Here is a 20,142-nt window from a genome sequence, read left to right on the forward strand (position 1 = left end):
TATTTCTTAGTGACTGAAAAAACGAAAGTCACTCTTCTGTTTCAATAGACAATAAGTGCTGTCCTAATCGATTTGCCTAGACTCCCACCTGGTTAGACTCAGAGAGGTAGACAGAATGAATCCGCTTGCTATGCTACAGGCTACAGCACAGACATATTCAATAAGCTCGAAACAATCCGCTTCGTTTTGCCCATTTATTCCCAAATATTTTGCCGCTTTGTGAATATGTCAAGATCTGTAGGCAGGTCATGCATCTAAGACAAATGGAACAGAATCGAATAATAAAAGCTAAACCTGGCGTTTATACTATTGACAAAGTTCAACTTTTTCGGCTACCAAAATAGCTTCACAAAGGCAATCACTTTCCAATGGATTTCTTCCAGTGCTCCTTTGAATGTCTGTAGTGAACGGTAGAACGACACATCCAATCCAGGTCGTTCCAGGTAATACTATGTCCATTGTTCACCGTCAAGTTTAGCCATCGTGCCGGCACTATTCATTGGCATTCAATGAGGAGAAACCCGAAAGGTATCGTCAGTTGTCATTTCCATTAGGTACTACATACTGTATATAGTATGCTTAATTTCGTAAAACATTTTTCCATACGAGCGTGCCATTATAAAAAATGGTCTGTACTTTTTTTCCCATTATAGTCAGTGACTTCACTTGCATTGAGATTTCACAAGGCTGTAAATGCACTGTTGTAGAATTGAAAGAAAAAAATTATTGAGCAACTGTGTCAGCCTGTGTCAGCCGCGCGGCACGCATTCCATTTCCGATAATAATGGAAACCAATCAGGTAGACATCTCAGATAGAAGTAGTGTACTTTAGAACTATCATCGGCAATCACCACCTCGTAGTTATTCAGTCTTATTGCACGAGCACATAAATCTGCGATGCGGTGGGCGTCGTTCAGTATTCCTGCCTACGGTTTTTATTTTCATTTCATTTTTCCGTGGACGGAACTGTTGGACAATGTCATGCAGCCTGCACTAACCAGAATGACCGCAACCAGCCCGCCGATTACCGCATATGAGTACAAATTTGGCGACGAAGGCTACCTGTGAGTAAACCAATTCATTCAAATCAATTAATTAAGTCCATTCATTTCATTAAAAAAGTAGCTACAGTTGTTTGCATTTTCAAATACATTTACAATGTGCAATTAGACTGGATTACCATGGCACGAAAGTTTTCTACCCGATGTACAAAAGCCTGCCGGTTGTGGAGCATTTCCAGGCCGATCCCAAAGATGTTTGTATCGTCACCTTTCCGAAAGCCGGTAAAGTGTACTGCAGTTGGGAGAAGCTATGAAACTCCTATTTAACGCGAAATATATACAGAACGGGCGATTATCTTGCTTTCGAGAGACGCAGTACGCTCAAACTGTTGTTTTTTTCCAAGGTACCAAATTCATGTCGGCAGTCGTGTGGATGATCCTGCACGACGGTGATCCTGCATCACTGCTGGAGGGCGACACGCTAGAACGGAAGGTTCCTTATCTGGAGTTTTGTCTGCCGGGAATGAAAATGGAAGCAATGCCGGCATATCAGATGAACCAGCAAGTGCCACCCCGCGTTTTTTTTACTCATCTGGGTTACGATGCTTTACCCGAGAGCATCAAGACTGGTGCAAAGGTAAAGAAAGATGTTGAATCGTTGATTACAACTGGAAACTGTGCAACATGTACATACAGTTTTGGAAATTCAGGACATTATGTCCTTTCCGTCGGACCACCAACCAGCTAATAAAACATTTGATGGTAAAGCCGTAGTCCGCTATACACCGCCATCATTAAACCGGTTTTTGGCTTTCTGCAGTCTTGCCAAAAAATAAATCCTAAAACCAGTTTCGCTTTATATGGTACTGACTGCGACATACGTCCGCTTTGAAAGAACAGAGAATGAATCATCTGATTATACAGACTGTACTTTAAGCGACAAAAATCGGCGTAAAATGGATGTTATTCTTAATACGAGTACCCCAGTGCTATTCATGCGCACATCAGCGCTGCCCTTTTTCCAATCATGCCAAGAGCTATGTTGGAAACCGAGAAGCCGATGTCACAAATGCACTTGATAAATGCACGGTAATTATTGAGTCGCAGCAATTCCGTCGCAATATAATTTTGTAGGTTAGTGTACTCGGCCGGACAAACCCCCCAAAAAAAGCTGATGGAATGTTAATTCTGCTAGGATTTGTTTAAACTTTAAAGTTTCTCGAAAACAACCCTAATATTATTGTCAAAGCGGAAGAGGATATAGATTGCCCGAGCTGGGACAAAACTTTTTTTAGTGCGTCATAGCAAGAGTTGTACACAATCAAGCACCTTCAGTTTTGTCCCAACTCATGCTCACTCTCGAAGAGGAATATTACCGTTGACATATTTTCGCCGATTGCGCAATGAGAATAAACGATCGTTTCTTACAGATAATTTACGTCTCTCGCAATCCGAAGGATGTCATGGTTTCCACAAACTACTTCTTCCGCTCCATGCCGTTCGCCCAGTGTAGCAGCACAATGGAAGAGACTGTCCGTTCGTTCATTGATAACACGTGTGCGTATGCACCCTTCTTTGATCACGTCGCCGGATACCGTCGCCGTCTGTCAGACATGCCAAACTTGGTTTTTACAACTTATGAAGAGATGTTGCAGGTACAGGCTAAAATAACACCGGCTCCGTAACTTGGTTCGGCCAAAAGATGGCAACGTTTGGCTGCTATTCGTGTTGTCTGTTTTGCAGGACTTGAAAAATGTGGTCAAAAGAGTAGCGCGGTTACTTGAGAAAGACCTGGATGACGTTCAGATATCTAACATCGTGCGGTACTGTTCCCATGAACAAATGAAAGATAACCAGCTGACCAACCAATCGCATCTGCACAAAATGGGGCTGAGGGATTTTAAAGTATCGCCCTTTATGAGAAAAGGTAGCGGCGACTCAAAAATCTTTAACGCATGTTCTGAATAAACCCCTCTATTTCAGGAATTGTCGGTGACTGGAAAAACCACTTCACCCCGGAAGTCAACCAACAAGTAAATGAATGGATCGAGCGGGAGCAGCGTCGTCTCCAGCAAGATTTGGACGGATTTCAATTCTAGTTTCAAGAATAAAATTTCGCATTATCGTTTTTATTTTACGCTGATACAATTTCTTGTAGCTTCTAATGGTCACTTAGAATAAATTTGGCAACTGTGACCGTTCAGTTATTTATGTCATGTTTGAATTCTTTCCTTCGTAATGCTGGATGCAGGATCCCCCTACGCTTCTTTTATTCAGTTTTTTAGCATTTGTTGATACTTGTTCATACTGCGATAGCAGCAATGTTAATAATTATATTGATAATCGTATGCAACCAGCGCTTTGAACCTAACTGTTAGTGTTAAATGATTGCAATTAAGGTGCGTCAGTAGTACGAGTTGCTCTAATTTAAACTAAATTTTTTCGTAACTGAAGTAGCCAGATTTAAGCGCTTGAGTTACCGGCACCGGGTAAAGTTTGTTAGCACACCAGAAGTCACTTGGCTCTGCTGGCGCGTCAACTACAGTCAGCAGATAAGTACTGTGCGCGACCCGATGATGACTCCGCCATACGTGACCTCCGTCCCGTTTCCCTGATCGATGACAGACAAAGGTCTGCCAGCTTACCACCGAGGCGCTGGCGTCCGTCGCCCTGATACTGCGAGGCTCCCGGACCGCTGCGAAATTACGAGCTGCAAGGATAATCCGAAGGGATCGACCTGGGTTAGATGCTTCCGATATGAGCCTTTTGCTACACTTTCAGTAGTCGCGGTGGCAACGGACGCTGCTAATGGATTGGGAAAGCTCTGAATGGTAAAGCTTGGGGCGCATTTACTGATCGTGTGCAGCAGATCATGCACAACGTTCTACTGCTTGCGAAACTTTTGGAACTTGGTAGTTGGTACGATGCGGTACTTAATGTTTTGTAGAATGCCGGAGAAGCTGTTTATCAGAGACGGAGAGAACTGCTCCGCTTTTTTTGCTGTTTCAACGCTTACGTTTGGAAATAGTGCGTGGCAATATTAGGAGTGTAATACGTTCTTTCTCACGTCAACTAAAACAATTTTTACTATTTATAAAAAGCAAAACAAGAAAACTAAAATCGCAGAAGTGCGAGTAGCACATCATCGAACAATCTAACAACAACAAATTCCCGTATTAGAAATGGAGGCTTAAAGGAGATTACTTAAACTTCTATTCCAATCAAACTTCTATTCCAATCAAATTCCTTCTATACCATCAAGGGTTAGTATACCATCAAGGGTCTTCTATACCATCAAGGGTCAATAACTGAAATTACGATTGTTACGAGTAAAAGAGTCGGTACAAGTATAAACAAAAGGGCAACCTCGTGAAAAATAAATCAAGGTTCTATCTATATGCGTGACAGTTTCATCTGTGCAGAAGCCGAATAAAACCATTACCAGGACAGCTCGATCGTTGGCGCAAATCGTCGAAATCGCACTTCACTCAGCAGAGCGTGCACCGTGAAGCGCGTCAGTTTCTTCACGTCCAGGCGGGATAGGAAATCGAAGTTCGTCTCTGTCGGTGCCGGGAACAAAGCGTTGCTGTACTGATTGCAATCGCGTGGATCCGGCATTTGCACTTTCGTCAAAATCTACAGAGCACAACGCATGAAGTTCAATATTTCAGTAAATTAGTGCTGAAAAAATATGAACGTTTACCTGCATGATGCGTTTATATCGCGAGACATTTTCCTCCTCAATCGTCTCCCGTATCCAGATCGCAATCAAATTCAAAACATCGGCTGTCGGTGCTGAGAAACTGTCGTCAATTAGATCCCACCAATCGTTCAAGCTCAGAGGCTGACCACCACAAATGCGTCCCTGGACAATCACCACTTGAAACTGCTGGCTTTTGTTGAGACTCAGCAGATTGACCGTCAGGTTGCGGAGTACCAAGGTTTCACAAACGGATGCGAAAGCAGTTAACTCGGAGTGCAAGTCGAAAATAAACTCAGAGATTACGCTTTCCTTAAATTTTCCACTACACACATTCCACTGCTGATTATGCAGAACGACCTTTTGAGCAGGCTGGTAGTCTTTTTCTTGTAAAATGCGCTGGAAAACGCCGGCATTGGCGGTTGGCTGTTTGTGTTTGAAGTGCACCGATCGCGGACAGTTCGTGATGGTGACCAGTTTGCCCCAGCGGTGGAAGATGCTGGCAGCGTTCAGGAATTCTTCTTCGGCCGCTTCTTCAGCTGACATATATCCATATTCCAGAGTGGTCTGATTGCTTAAGATGGGCAATTCCAAAAGATCATTCCAAGTGCTGCAAACGACGCTGATTCGGCACTGTTGCGCGGTATTCAAATAATGAAATATTTCCGTCAGGACAGCTATGGTCAGCGAACTCAAACCGCGCTCCGACGGCTCCGTATCATCCGTTTTGCGGCGCTTCCCCGCGCCGACCTGTTGCTTCCGTTTGCGCGTTGGGCATTTGGCTGAGCAGCTCTTTGCTCCAATGGAGTCATAAAACCCCCAACGCTATATTAATACAGAAGAATTATGCAAAAATTCATCGCTCTAAATTTCACACAACCTGTAGTGAAAGAGATAAGAAGATTTACCAGGGTATGGTAGAAGTCGCCATCTTTGGCCAGTTTTGCCGAACTGCGATCAAAAGGTACAAGAATGTTATGTCCACGAAGAATAGTGGTGAACGGCCCATCTGGAAGTGTCACTCGCACCAGTCCGAATGAGCACATGGCAAAGTCGCCCATCAGCAGAGTGGCGGGATATCGTTTCGACGGTTCCCCTTCTTCATAACGGATCAGCGCTTCCGCCACAAACTCTTCCTTTTGGTCTGTATAAAATGCGGTCGCTTGTTTAAATAAATGTGGTTGAAACTGCAAAATTTTTCAAATGCGCTTTTGATTATTTATTTTACTAACTTGTTTTTTCCATTAGTGTGATTTACAGTATATTAACCAGCGAAGGCTTTTTACTTTGTGAACGGGATATTAAAAACTGAATTTCAGCTGATCGGTTACTTTAACGATAGCGGAGAAAATTTCGGAAAAGTCTTACCGAGCCGCTCAGACCATTGAGAAAGTACCGTAGTTTGATATGCCCTGTTCCCAAAATCTGAATTTTTTCAACGCGAGCTCATATGGGAAACAGTTGGTTCTGATGAATATCGCTGGTATCGGATAATGTGGCGTAATACAGCAATTATAAGCAACAAGTGTTTTGTATGGTCATCTGTGTGATACCAGCAGTGTGTGTTACGTCGTGATGCAACAAAAACTAGTCTTGACAGATAAAAAATGGAATCGCACCTAATTTTCAAACCCCCTTCTGTTGAGAAACGAACCGCTTTTTGAACCTGGATAAAGATTGCACCAGCAAAAGGCGAGGCAGGAAATTCGCTGATTTCAGCCCTGTTGTACAGTATGTCAGCTAGACAAAGCGCACTTTGTCCAGTTCTGATCTTGAAAGATAATTCTGGAAAGACTCCTGAACCGGGACGAAGTATGAGACAGCTGAAGCCGCTTGCAACTTTTCATTTACCAAAGATTAAATTTATTGGCAATAGCCACCAAGATGACAATGAATGCAGGCGCCGGTACTTGATAGTTAAAATTTAAACATTAAAATAGCAGCCAACATCCCTGTCTTCTCTTGGGTTAAAAGGTAACGTGCTCACGACAGCCGTGGCATCTCCTCTAACAACAGCGAGACTAAAGCGCTGCTTAAGAAAAGCAGTGGAACGCGGAACCAAGGACCGAATAAACTTACTAAGAACTGACTGTATACGCAGGCAGGAGGATTCCTAGATTTTTGTATACGAAATCTGTTTGCGCGCGCAACATCCGGTTGGAAAGTTACGGGTGAATCGAATTCCGGAAAATTTAAATGCATTCAGATGCACTAAAAGTCTCATCATAAACCGATCCCTTTCAAATTTTGCAAATTGCAAGTAAATTCAAGTAAACTTCAGCCCTGAAGATAGTTGTTACACCGAACCACAGTTGTTCTGAATCATTTTTTTTCAAATTTTAAAATAATTTTAAAGTTTGAAAAAAATGCTGCAACTTTGGTTCGATGTAGAAACGATCAGTTACATTTACGAGCAAAATTTGAAGATGATCGGTTTATAATGAGACTGTTAGTACACCTGAATGCATTTAGACTTTTCGGAATTTTCATTACCCATAAGGCCATAACTTTCCAACCGGAAGTTGCGCGCGCAAACGGATTCCACGTCTACGTACAGAGTAACCGAATCCTTTGGCTTAACTGGCTACAAAATATCCTAAAGCAAATAAAAACGTGTTTGGGAGTGCGCGACAGGGAAAGCTCCCGTGGATGTACACGAATTTGGTCCTATGTAGCGGGCAAATCCCTTAACCACCACTATCTCGACTAGCTGCCACTTACGTTGTTGATTGATACTTTGTATATGTTGACACTTGTGCACACGTTGATTGTACACGCACATACCGATAGAACGCGCATACAGTCTTCCGCTGGGGCCTTCCTTGCACAACAAACTCTGGCGGAGATAGATGCTGCCGAATGGGATCAGGGGAGCTCGGCCGTCTCGGCGTTCAGAGGTCTTGGCACGACCAAAATCAATGTGCAGTCCATCTTCGCTGACTCCGGTCTCCCTCACCTTTCCGCTCAACAATTCTTCACTCTCTTCATCCATCACATCCACCGTCGTGATAGTGCTACCGTCACGTCGCAGAACGCAACACACCCACCAACAAGGCATGGATTGCCATTTGTGACGTCGTATCAGTTGCCGCGGGAATGCCGACTTCCGCATAGATTTACCACGGTGAGAGTACCACATTTTCAACTACAGGCAGTGCAGCCGCGCAACTCGCAAGTAACGTTTCCCAATTTGACGGGCAGCTAAAATGCACCCGTTATTAAAGACTGGAGACGTTTCCTTCGTTAGCACGCTTAAAAGTATCAAATACTGTGCGCGTGCGCCAACGATGCAAGCATGATGCACCGGATAAACAGCGCTGGACAACACTTACATGAGCAAAAAACGAAAACCTACTCAGTACTCTTGGGTCTTCGGTTGCACAAAATCTGCGCGATGCAGTAAGCTTATATGCACCTGTTGTATGCCAGTATGCCATAGTGTTTTGGACTGATAGATGGCGCGTAAGTCGAGACAAAAACCGATCCGGCTTAGCCGATTAAAAACAGACAAACAGGCTGAGACAGAGAGACAGAAAAAAATGATTGTTGAATGCAGTCAGTGCACACAGCGCAGCAAAAGCCATTGCGTTGGCGTTTTTCCAGTTAGATATTTTCCAGGATTTTCCAGTGATTCGGACAGTTTTGCAGCAGGGATGCACCGCTTTGGTAAGCAGTAGGCCAGAAGCAAAACATCATGCTGAGAGCAATATTATACTCGCTCGATTTTCTTCGCCAGCGCTTTTCATTTGAAATCCGAAGTGGCAGCGCAGTTTCCGTACTCGGAACCGTGGATGGAGCCGGGAAAATTAAGGTAAATACGTGTATTTTTGTTGTAATTAATTCTGCTCTCATTTTAAACCTGATGAGTGTTACTGGTTTGTGCTAATGAAGACATGTTTTACAAGCGAGTATTACAAAAAAGACAGGAGTCATCAATGATTATTAAGTGCGCACGTATGGCCAGATTCTGTTACAAATTAACACAAGTTCTACTTATAGAATTAGAATTACAGTTTACTGCGATACATGATGGTTTAAAGTGCTAATAGTTGTGTCTGGTTGTACAGACTTCCGTCTTCCGCTAATATCTTCCGAATCGATGTATTACATAATAATTTTATACTGCTTATTCGTACTATAGTATTAATGCCAGCAATAAATAACTTTATTTGCTCCTTACGCAGTTACGAACGCTTTATCACAAAAAGCGGGCACATTGTTGACCTCATAGCTATCTCATTTCCGCCAAAGGAAATGGCAGCCGGTCTATGCTTTTCGTCTCACCTTAATGCAGGATTTGAAAAATGTCGCTCAGAAAGTATCACGCTTCCTTGAGAAAGAGCTGGATGACGCTCAATCGCATCTAGACAAAATGGGACTGAGGGATTTTAAATAATTGCATAATCTGGTATATTTGTATATTTGTACTCACAAATATAGCAGTATGACCAACCTTATTCAGGCAATAAAGATGGAATATATTTTGGATGTACAGAAAAGGGAACACACGCGTGAATATTAGCACTAATATTTTCTACACACACGGCGTAAACACACTCTCAGGATCCTGCTAGGACGATTTTGTTGCCCTAGATTTTTGTCGAATAACGTTACTTCCGAATCACAAACACTGACTATTCCGCTCACAAGCAAATATTTTCGGAGAAGGTATTCTGGAGAATACATGAAACATACCATTCTATAGAGAAAAATCGGCTCTATAAAGTATTATTTTTTATAACGGGGTAAGTATTTTCGTTTTTTTGCAATAACTATATAAATTTAGTATTGCAAAACGTTCCGTGACGTGTACCCGCGCACATCAATGATGCCGCCCATCGACGCAGCAGAGATACGGATCTTCGCTCAAATTTGAGCGCTGTCCTGCCTCCACCGCAGTTACTTTGGCGGCTTAAAAAAATTTTTTGTTCCTTCTCGTTTTGCATCCACATGGAATGCTGACGGGTTATAATATTGTTTACGTGCATTTGAGATGAAAGATCTTCAAATAGTAATTTTGTGAGTCCGTGGAACCAGAAACGAAAATTGTGCTGGGAAAAGATGTTCAATGCTCAGAAGATACAGCAAGCTTGCTCACGCTGAATCCCGAGATGATCTGGCAAACTGATAACCATGCGCTGCAGCATATCCGCGATCAGCGCTGGCGAAGATCGGTATCTTCACATGCGCGATGGGCGGCATTTTTGATGTGCGCGCGTACACGTCACGGAACGTTTTGCAATACTAAATTTACATAGTTATTACAAAAAAACGATAATACTTACTCCGTTGTAAAAAATAGTACTTTGTAGAGCCGATTTTTCTCTATAGAATGGTATGTTTCATGTATTCCCAAAAATACCTTCTCCGAAAATATTTGCTTGTCAGATAACTATTCCTAGTTGTCTTTACGAAGGTCACCGCAAACACATACCAATATCCGGATATTTAACACAAGTTTATTCAGTTCTTATTTCGCTAGCTTACATCTCCATCGACTGATTCTGCCTCCAGAATCAGGTAAACTCACAGAGCGTCACAAACATGGAATTTCTCGTAGTAATTCACTTAACACAGGACAACCTGCACCGTCGTAAAGCCGCGTGCGGAAACTCATACAGGTAAGCAAAACAATAGTTGTACCAAGGTTGTACTGTACATACATGCGCCATACATGTTGATGTCGCCGTGTATGAAAAAACTCAGGAACCATCAGCGTGTGTTGTGAGTAAGGCCTTCTAATGCTGGAATTGCCGTTCACTGGAAAAGCTATTTCACCGCGGAAGTCAGCCAGCAAGTGATTGAATGGATCGACCGGGAACAGTGCCGTCCCCGGCAGGATTTGGACGAATTTCGCTTCCAATTTTAAACCTCAATTCTGTGTCATCATTTTTGTTTTACCCTTTTTACAGTTGCGTGTTAAGATGCCCTGTAGTGTCTAGCCGTTAGAAGCTCCCTCTGTGGTAGCAATACGACCTAATCCGATTGATGATGTAATTGGAATGCCCATCGGGCAGTCGTCCGTATATAAGCGATCACTTGGCGAGTGGTCAGCGCATTTGGCACTGCCGTAATTCGGCGCTTTCTGATTTTTCTTTTTTCTGTGTTGTTTTGCCCTCGCGTTGTGTTCGGTCATTGAGAAATAAATAAACTTCCTTTCAGCTGTGAAGTTACACCGGAAACAATATGCGTTCTATGAGTGACTTTGATGCTACGGATGCTACTCGATTTAGCAACTGTGATCACTGAGTAATTTATTGCACGTTTGAAATGTTTTTCTTCATAGTGTTGGATATTGGATTATTGATATTATCTAATGCTGCCATTTTTGAACTTCCTTTCATTTTGGTCATACATAGCTTGCGATAGCAGTTCTGCTCTTGTCTCAATTACTTTCGACCACACGGTATTCTAACAGACAACAACGCGCCTCCTATTTCTTTCCCTTGTTAATCATAAAAGTCGGCATTTTTCATATGTCGCTTCGGACTTTCGACCCACGATCTGTGGAAGCTTCGGACGTAACCCACGATCGATGGAAGTCATAATTATTATTGCCGTCATATCTTTACACAGCCGTAACCGAAGAAAAAAATGTGTTTTTAAAAGGTTCTATTATAGAATGACTTGCTTGATTATGCTGTTTGTAAATAAATCTCTTAGTTGTACAGTAATACAGTAAATGGCTACCGGCAGCTCGATTTTTGATACAAAAGTCTGAAATTTATGGACGACAGTGTTGTCATGACTCGGCAGGCCACCGTTATTGTCCGCGTGATTTAGGGAAAGTATGTCGACGCAAGAGCCATATTAAGACGTATGGCTATTGCGTCGACATACTTGCAGTAACGATACGGGTCAAGAACTCCCCACGAAACTACCTCCAGCTCTACTCTGCAGGGAGTCCTTAGTGTCGATAAGCGGCTAATGATCATGCGATCGTTAATTGTGATGACAATTTACTGAACCTGTCAATTGATCTCCCGCGTAATCGCTTTCGCGTGGCTAATTAATCGTGTAATGTGTGCACCAGCACCACAGGAGGCCCCGCATGCGGAAATGGCCAAGATTTTATGTGATTTCGTCGTTTACAAATGATTATCGGTAGTACTGCGTCATCAGATTTATTACGCCTTTCCACTACAACCGGCACAAAACTGCCGGTACCATCAGGAAGTAACCGGAGTATACCGTGTCGTCTGCAAATTATACACAGATAAATCAACGGGCATATGCCGAAAACGTATCACCAGAACATCATTTTTGTGATATTATCACTCCGGGCAATAACAAGAAAGTTGAAGAAACCAATGCGCAGCTTATTACGCACTGGTATAAAACCCAGGCCCGGTTTTGCATCACACCACAGTTATTAGCATCCAAAGTACAGATTTCAAAGTTTAACTCTTTGCATACGACGCATCGGATACTCGGCACTCCGGTATTTCTCTACAATACCGTTTCCACGGGTCACCCTTCCCGCCATGTCGCTTGCGAAAGTTCTGGAACAACCCGCTGTCATTCCTTGTACGCCACCCGTAACTCCCACTCCAACTCCTCCCGCCATATCTGCTTTCAAATACAAATTTGGCGATGAAGGATACTTGTAAGTGACCCGCTCAGAAATCATCCAATCATCCATACGATATGACTTTAAAGTGCATAATCTGGTATACAGACTGGATTATCACGGTACCCGGGTCATGTATCCCATGTACGAAAGCCTGCCGGTTGTGGAGCGCTTTGAAGCGGACAAAAAGGACATCTGCATAGTGACCTTTCCTAAATCAGGTAAGTACGCGCTGGCTCTTACGCATGAGCGATGTTTCGTTAGACAAGGCTGCAGTTTATACGCTCTTCCTTTCGATCGATGGCAGGGACGCATTTCATGGGAGCAATCGTCTGGATGATTCTGCATGACGGCGAACCTTCTTCACTGCTGGAGGGCGATGTGTTAGATGGAAAGGTCCCTTGGTTAGAGTACTCGATGCCGGGAATGAAAGCGAACATGCTGCCGGCTCATACAATGACCGGACAAGAAGGGCCACGTGTCTTCTTTACTCATTTGGGATACAATGCGCTGCCGGAGAGTATCAAAACCCAAGCCAAGGTAAAAAATTTTATAGCATTTGATAGTAACTACAGCTATTTAATTTTACCATATTTTTCGGATTTAAAGCCTCCTCTACCATATAAGCCTCCTCATTTTACAGTATTCCTCCTTTTTTTAAATGCTCCATGATTTACGTACGCCTCTCCTACTATCGATAAAAAATTAAAATCCCCGGGCTTCTAATTCGAAAAGCACCATGACTCATCAGTGACATACAATGACATGGCCGCATTCAGTACAGCGAGCCCTAAATAATATGACAGTGCATAAATAAAAATTGCATAGTGTATCCAAGTAGATTATTCTTGACGTAATTTATTACATTTGTTTTTCCGAAACGCAATAAATCTACCGCTCATATAGTATCAATTTCTTTCTAATAGGTGATTTATGTTGCTCGCAATCCAAAGGATGTCATCGTCTCTGCGAACTATTTCTTCCGGGCGTTGACCTTCACCGGGTGTAGCCATACCATGGAGGAGACTATCCAGTCTTTCAAGAACAACACCTGTGTTTATGCGCCCTACTTCGATCATGTCGCCGGTTACCGACGAAAGGTGTCCGACATGACCAATTTATTTTTTGCCACTTACGAAGAGATGGTGCAGGTAAGAGAGCTACGCAAATTACCTGCATTTAATTCTAAGGTTGTGTGTCGTATATTCTCTCCCTTTATTTTAATATATTTTAATATGAAACACAATAATTCGGAACCCTCGTTTTCTTCGGTCTCTCCTGATATACTGAATTGTTCTGCAGAATTTAGAGAATGCTGTAAAAGGAGTAGCTGGTTTCTTGGGAAAGCAGCTGACTGACGCACAGATAGCCAATATTGTGCGATACTGCTCGCATGCCGAAATGAAAGTCAACGGTGTGACCAGTCATATCCATCTGCACAAACTGGGCCTGATGGATTTCAACATTGCCCCTTTTATGCGGAAAGGTAACCCGTTGAGTGCACTGCGAAATAATGAGCCCAGGAAACTTTCAACCTATCCGTCGTAGGTATCATTGGGGATTGGAAAGAACACTTCAGCCCGGAGTTAAACCGCCAGGTGGATGAATGGATTGAGCAGGAAGAGGACCGGGTCCAGCACGACCTCAAGGGATTCCGTTTCCAGTACGAGGCATAAAGTATCGGTCATGATGAGTTTTTGCTTTGCTGCATATACTGGATGCTTCTCAATACCGCCTTTCACTCTGCAATGCGCAGATAACGCTGTACAGCTCCTATATATCACTGTTATCAATACGTATTCAAATACTAAAAATCCGTGAAATTTTACTGTGAAACTGTTCGCCTGTGTACATACTACATGCCTGTGAATAAATTCAACCAAATCATACAAAATTTCTTCCGGATGACCGAACTTGTACATACAAGATATACATATATAAATTTTAACGATAAAATATGCATGTATATAGGGGGCAAAAGTAAACGTGTTCCACCGTTCCCCTGTACTGCTGCCGTCACCCGGCTGGAGTTTGACGTTGTGGCTGAACATGGCGCTTATGTACCGCGCCAGATTTAACCATATATGTTGCCGTAACGCCACACTCCAGGCGGGTCACTTCCTTATTAACTGGTTTGCATGGTGCAGATAACGTCCAGGAGATTAAACATTTCGAGATTTGTACCTATTTGTTTTTGTAGTCCAACGCTTTATTTGTTTTTCGCTCCCTTTTCGATCAGTTTTAGCACTTTTCTGAAGGTCAAATTTTTTGCAAACAATATCACTCGATAATGTGTGAGACTGTGGCACTGGATACAGATAGCCATACAGAACAACCCGGAAATGTCGACTTTATTGGCGATATTGTCGCCAGATCTACAACAACCAAACCAAAACAAGTGGATTCTGCAGCCATCTTAGCCGTGCTGCAGATCCGTCAAAAAGCATGAAAATTCGAGAATGGGAGATCTTCCAGAAGCTGGAAAGCAGAACAGCCAACAGGTAGTCATGAGGGCGTTCGTTTTGGCCGGTTACAACAGTTTTTGTTGTGCTTTCAATAAAACAATTATTGCTTCCTAGAGCAACACGCAAAAATTAAACGAAACGCTATCCGTAAATTATGATAATTTTATTGACCAATACATGTGTAGTGAGGTTGGCGAAGTTGGATATATTTTTAGTTTCCTTATTGAAAATTTAACGCATTCATTTTCATCTGTAATGCCAATTAATCATTGGACTTTCTACCGAATTTCATTCCTTGTATTTTACTATTATTTTCTGTGCGATGGAGAAAAATATGTGCGACTTTATTTAGTAAGTAATATAAAATAAGTAATATAAAATAAAAATAAAATAATAAATAAATATAAAAAAATATAAAATAAGTAATATAAAAATGTAAGTGTTGCATTTCTTCACAATATTCAAGCCAACGTCGCTTATACTTCCAATAATAATAATATCAATTTCGATAACAGTTTAACGCTAACGCACTCCATATACGCAAGCATTACAATACTTAACATTTGTGCAAGACGAATCAAGTAAAGTTATAGACAAACATCGAATTCGAAGCATCCAAGCGAAGCTCTTTAAGCCGCGATATTGTATGTTTCGTACTGGAAATGAAATCCCTTCAGTTCGTTGTGAAGACGTTGCTGTTCCTGCTCAATCCATTTATCCACTTGGCGATTGAGTTCCGGGCTGAAGTGGTTCTTCCAGTCACCAATGATTCCTAAAAGTGTTGAAATCTTTAAGTTCCTCATATCACATCATATTTTACTCGCAGGTTTTCGTTACCTTTCCGCATGAATGGTGACACGTTAAAATCCATCAAGCCCAATTGGTGCAGATGGGCCAGATTGGTTGTATGGTTGTTTTGCATTTGCTCACGCGAACAACATCGCATAATGTTAGATATCTGCATGTTATCCAGTTCTTTCCCAAGGAAACGCGCAACTCTCTTTATAATGTTTTCCACATCCTGGAATAAATTCAGCATAAATAACACCAAACAAATGGAAGACAGGAGTGTACGTATCAAATTCGGATAAGAGCTATCGTGCATAATAATGCAGGTATCATAATTTATCGCATGTACGGTATATATCTGTACTTCTACACTAACTGTACATGCTGCCGTATTTAATGATTAGCGCAGCGTCCTCACCTGCACCATTTCTTCGTAAGTGATGAAAAACAAATTGGCCATATCGCTCACGTGTCGTCGGTATCCGGCGACGTGGTCGAAGTACGGACCAAAGGCGCAGACGTTATTCATAAACGACTGGAAGGTCTCCTGCACTGTACCCGTGAACTGTTTAAATTTCAACGCCCGGAAGAAATAATTCGTGGAGACGATGACATCTTTTGGATTGCGCGCGATATAGATTACCTGTTGGAAAAAACTCAGTGTGATAAACTAGCCTTTTATCTCTACGTACATCACAAAATATTCAACACGTGCGTTTCTAGCCGCATTTTAATGCTTAAATTATAATTGGAAAAATGCTTAGTGCAACTGAAAAATGTACAGAGCTTTCACCAAATCGCCTTGGTATGATATTAAGCGATATACTGCTTTCGGGTAAATCTATTCAAATGTCTCGTTGGCGATTTAGTCACAACCGCGTACAGTTAGTAGAGCTACTTACCTTGGCATGGGTTTTGATACTTTCCGGTAGCGCATTATATCCTAAATGAGTGTAGAAGACACGCGGTCCCGCTTGCTTGTTCAGCGTATTAGCCGGCAACATGTTGGGTGGCATTCCCGGCAGCGCATACTCCAGATGAGGCACCTTTGCGGTTAAAACATCCCCTCCAGAAGCGAAGCAGGATCACCGTCATGCAGAATCATCCAAACGATCGCTGCCATCAAATTCGTCCCTACCATCAACAAAACCCGCGCGTACATTAACGGGATATACTTGTTTGAAACATGCCAATATTTATGGCTACTTTGAAAATTTTTTCTGTGCCTTGCTTTGGTCCGTTTTAGAAGTGTATAGGCTCATTAGAAAGCTCAAAAATCGCGCTTTTTAACAGATAGATTTTCAAGAGCAGCGCTAAAAGCACAAATGTTAGAAAAATTTTTATGTTGCGTTTGCCTTTAAAAAATCCCATCCAAGCAGTAAATGGAACATCTTCAGGTTTGATGTTTTCAGTTGAAACATAAAATTATTTTACCTACTGGGTTTATTTGAAAACAACTTTGAATGAAAAGCTAAAAAGATGTGAATTTTTAAACATAGAACTAATTGTTCTTACCGATAAAACCACTGAGCGCTGGAGTTCGAAAGATTCTATCGCAAAACCAAGAAAACCCAGTATGTAGAATAATTTTCTGTTTCCAATGGTACCAAGAACATCCAATTCCATTGCGGCAATGGAATACAAAACGCGTAGAACTGTCCAAATATTATTCCTAGTAAATTAGGGTCTTCGTGTTTCGAAAATGGTCCGCTGCATCGGTGACGAGTTTGAGGAGACAACCACGCTACCTGCAGGCTGCGCATGGCGTTCATGAAATCGCAGCCTGCGCACGGTCATAGCGCTACGCAGACACGCAGCCCTCGTGCGGTTGGGTACACTTTGATTCGAAATGTGGTGGCAGCTACGTGAATCGAACCGTGCTGCTGCACCCGTGCGTCATTTTAGACCCCCGGTACTTTTTGGTTTTAGACAGATTTCTGTTTCTTTTCAGTTTCTATGCTTTTCAAAAGATCTCTCATTTTAAAGAGCATTTTTTTCTATTCTATAAAATGTAGTTACTGTAACTTCTCTAGGAAAGAAGCAAAACAAATAGATCGCCTTAAGCAAGCAACACAAAAAGTCCTCTTCGGATAAAATCTCATATCCACTGATGGTAGCAGCCTCCTAGGAGGTATATATGTCGAATGCGCTTACCGGATTTCGGGAAGGAGGCTATGCAGATGTCCTTATCGTTTGCTTGGAAGCGCTCCACAACCGGCAGGCTTTCGTACATGGGATAACACACTTTGGTACCGTGATAATCCAGTCTGTGAATAATTTTGTACGCTTTGTGTGGTAACGTTTAAATGATCTGGTAGTTTCTCAATTCGGTACCACTTACAGGTACCCTTCATCGCCAAATTTGTACTTAAAAGCGGCTGTCGCTGCAGCAGTCGCGGCGGCGTTGATAGTAGCGGTTGTTGTACAGGGAATTTCAGCTGATTGTCCCACAAATTCCGTATGCGCCATGTTAAAGCGGTCACTTGGGGAAGAAATATCGGAAAAGAATACCTGAGAGCAGGGCAGCGGAAAAGAGTTTGACGTTACCGTTATATTTTGTCACAAATTATTTCAAAATTTAATTGTGGCTTTATGCAAAACATGATGCGGTTTTTATAGCGATGCGCGGTAAACCGCATATTATGTCTTGTTATTGCCTTCTTGTTATTACCTATCGTACAAATAGTGTGCTGGAAAAGCGCTTCCATTGTGATATGCTTGTTAATATGCGGCTGATTTCCAGATACGCACCTGGCTCAGCCGGCAAGTGCGGTTGTAACTGGAAAACCGCAACAACTTTACTGACGTATTGGCCTGGTTAATAATTACTTTGCAAAATTGTTCTGATAGTGTAATCTTTCATTTCTGCGTGATGTGTTTATTGCGGTGCTGGTGCATACATATTGCCGAGCATCATTTGTGATGAGTTTAATTGATGAACGAGCAAGATAACGTTCATAATATTAATCTGTGAATAACTGGAAGAGATGGTGATTATGAAGTACAGAATACTGATGGATTATGGTCTGTCAGCTGTCTGATTGCGCATTCACCGTTATTTCAATCATGGTCAGAATCAAGTGACCAGTTTAAGGAATACACTGTGGTCGCATAGTCGGTATATGCTGTAACATTAGACAGTGTAAGTAGAGTCTGTTGCTTGGAAAGAAAGCTTTTTGTTCTCGCAGATAAAAAAAAATACCTAAATACAGTTTGAACTGAGCCTTTTGGACAACAACCGATGTGGCACACATTTTGGGCTGAATCATCACCAAAATTTGCAGAACGCATTCGAGCTAGTTTGTCATTGTACTGAAACGTTCATGGTCACACTCTGCCTAAAAGCCGATTTTATAAGAAACTTTGTAGCAACTGTCCACACTTGATTCAATAACCCTCTGCACCTTGAATATGCGTCCTACCTAGGAGTTTTGACGGCGATAACGATTTTGGCTGTTTTTTTAACGTTTAAATTTCTATCATTTTAAGTAGTATTACGCGAATGCACTTTTGTTACATTGATGGCCTTTGCCCAATAAAAGAAAGTAACCCTCTGTGCATATGGAAAATTCTTACTAACTTAATTACGGAAAATTCACACGAATTACTTAATTACGGAAAATTCACACGAATGAACACGCTCCAAAGACGCTTGGATCGCTACTGAAGTATTCACAATCAGTAAACAGCGCAAAACAACCGTGAAAAAACACCGGTCACACAAATCGTTAATTTTTGTATAACAGAAGGATTACGGCGTAAGCAAACTGCAGGATGTCAAAACGGACAGGAGCTACGCATACTGGGATTTTACTCTACTGGTAATAATATTGCTTCCGCCGGTTTATTCTGTCCCGGTGCTGTTAAATTCCAGTGCTTAATTAGTAGAGCGCAGGTTCACCGTTGTCTCTCCATGTTCGTTCCCAATATTTCACGACCATCAGCGTGTAACTGTCCTACATGCAGTGCGCTGCATCAGCATAACCGGTGCTCCATTATTTTCCAGAATTAATGAGCGTGATTATTAGGAGCTGTGCAAGCTCTTTTGACGCTGCCAGTACACGCCACATTAATTTTTCTGTAGTCAGGTGACTTTTTGTGCAAAAACTGACCCCCGGGCCCTCGATCGAGTGTACCAGCTATGTTAACTGGATGAACCATGGACCTGATTCGGCATTTTCCAATAGTACTATGCCAACAGTACTACGTAGTACTGGCAATCCGATTATACACTCATTATCTTGCGAACCAGTTAAATGCAGTATACTAAATGCTGCATGCCACCGTGCACCGACCGGCACCGCATTAAACACCGCTCGCGGAAATTGATAATTACCCTACCGGAACCAATTTGGCAAACAAACTGACCACTTGATTGTTGTAATATGATGGCATACCGGTAGATGCACAAGCAGACCGTAATACAGTCAGTACTGCCAATCCAAAAACAGTAAATAACAGAACCGTACTTAGTGTTCTTGGCAAATCCCCATCTCTTCCAATTGTACATACGTAGGTTATGCACCTTATCTTGCTCGTTAATCAGTTAAGTTCAACGCAAATTATTATTAGCGTGCACCAGCACCACAATGAGCGCCGTACACGGAAACGGATGAT

At 42.2% G+C, this 20,142-nt stretch overlaps 3 protein-coding genes across 3 annotated transcripts; 2 read left to right on the top strand and 1 right to left on the bottom strand.

Moving 5' to 3' along the window:
- Nucleotides 1-885: 885 nt before the first annotated feature.
- On the top strand, nucleotides 886-3,297 carry LOC129593976 (sulfotransferase 1B1-like). Its single transcript, XM_055490514.1, has 6 exons — nucleotides 886-1,064; nucleotides 1,171-1,283; nucleotides 1,406-1,638; nucleotides 2,432-2,656; nucleotides 2,745-2,928; nucleotides 2,985-3,297. The coding sequence occupies exons 1-6, from the start codon at nucleotides 898-900 to the stop codon at nucleotides 3,098-3,100; spliced, it is 1,038 nt and encodes a 345-aa protein (XP_055346489.1). The 5' UTR covers nucleotides 886-897; the 3' UTR covers nucleotides 3,101-3,297.
- An 8,776-nt stretch (nucleotides 3,298-12,073) lies between these two features.
- Nucleotides 12,074-14,146, top strand: LOC129593977 (sulfotransferase 1B1-like). Its single transcript, XM_055490515.1, has 6 exons — nucleotides 12,074-12,307; nucleotides 12,380-12,492; nucleotides 12,579-12,811; nucleotides 13,198-13,422; nucleotides 13,574-13,757; nucleotides 13,820-14,146. The coding sequence occupies exons 1-6, from the start codon at nucleotides 12,186-12,188 to the stop codon at nucleotides 13,945-13,947; spliced, it is 1,005 nt and encodes a 334-aa protein (XP_055346490.1). The 5' UTR covers nucleotides 12,074-12,185; the 3' UTR covers nucleotides 13,948-14,146.
- Nucleotides 14,147-15,172: 1,026 nt separating this feature from the next.
- On the bottom strand, nucleotides 15,173-18,195 carry LOC129594020 (sulfotransferase 1B1-like). The gene is made up of 7 exons (XM_055490564.1): nucleotides 17,867-18,195; nucleotides 17,680-17,792; nucleotides 16,607-16,659; nucleotides 16,428-16,574; nucleotides 15,944-16,168; nucleotides 15,574-15,757; nucleotides 15,173-15,508 (listed from the first exon to the last, which is right to left on the bottom strand). Exons 1-7 carry the CDS (start codon nucleotides 17,992-17,994, stop codon nucleotides 15,366-15,368), a joined length of 993 nt encoding a protein of 330 aa, XP_055346539.1. The 5' UTR covers nucleotides 17,995-18,195; the 3' UTR covers nucleotides 15,173-15,365.
- Between the last annotated feature and the right edge of the window lie 1,947 nt (nucleotides 18,196-20,142).

This window comes from Paramacrobiotus metropolitanus, unplaced genomic scaffold (assembly GCF_019649055.1).
Source record: "Paramacrobiotus metropolitanus isolate TYO unplaced genomic scaffold, Prichtersi_v1.0 Parri_scaffold0000065, whole genome shotgun sequence".
In the NCBI taxonomy this organism is placed as follows: domain Eukaryota; kingdom Metazoa; phylum Tardigrada; class Eutardigrada; order Parachela; family Macrobiotidae; genus Paramacrobiotus; species Paramacrobiotus metropolitanus.

What these genes read in the sequence shown, in the direction of transcription:
- LOC129593976 (XM_055490514.1), top strand. Translation starts at nt 898, where the DNA reads ATGCGGTGGGCGTCGTTCAGTATTCCTGCCTACGGTTTTTATTTTCAT. An exon ending in TTTGGCGACGAAGGCTACCT is followed by an intron (nt 1,065 to 1,170) that starts GTGAGTAAACCA and finishes ATGTGCAATTAG; the next exon opens with ACTGGATTACCATGGCACGA. An exon ending in ATCGCCCTTTATGAGAAAAG is followed by an intron (nt 2,929 to 2,984) that starts GTAGCGGCGACT and finishes CCTCTATTTCAG; the next exon opens with GAATTGTCGGTGACTGGAAA.
- LOC129593977 (XM_055490515.1), top strand. Translation starts at nt 12,186, where the DNA reads ATGTCGCTTGCGAAAGTTCTGGAACAACCCGCTGTCATTCCTTGTACG. An exon ending in TTTGGCGATGAAGGATACTT is followed by an intron (nt 12,308 to 12,379) that starts GTAAGTGACCCG and finishes TCTGGTATACAG; the next exon opens with ACTGGATTATCACGGTACCC. An exon ending in TGCCCCTTTTATGCGGAAAG is followed by an intron (nt 13,758 to 13,819) that starts GTAACCCGTTGA and finishes TATCCGTCGTAG; the next exon opens with GTATCATTGGGGATTGGAAA.
- LOC129594020 (XM_055490564.1), bottom strand. Translation starts at nt 17,994, where the DNA reads ATGGCGCATACGGAATTTGTGGGACAATCAGCTGAAATTCCCTGTACA. An exon ending in TTTGGCGATGAAGGGTACCT is followed by an intron (nt 17,793 to 17,866) that starts GTAAGTGGTACC and finishes AATTATTCACAG; the next exon opens with ACTGGATTATCACGGTACCA. An exon ending in AGCCTCCTTCCCGAAATCCG is followed by an intron (nt 16,660 to 17,679) that starts GTAAGCGCATTC and finishes TGTTGATGGTAG; the next exon opens with GGACGAATTTGATGGCAGCG.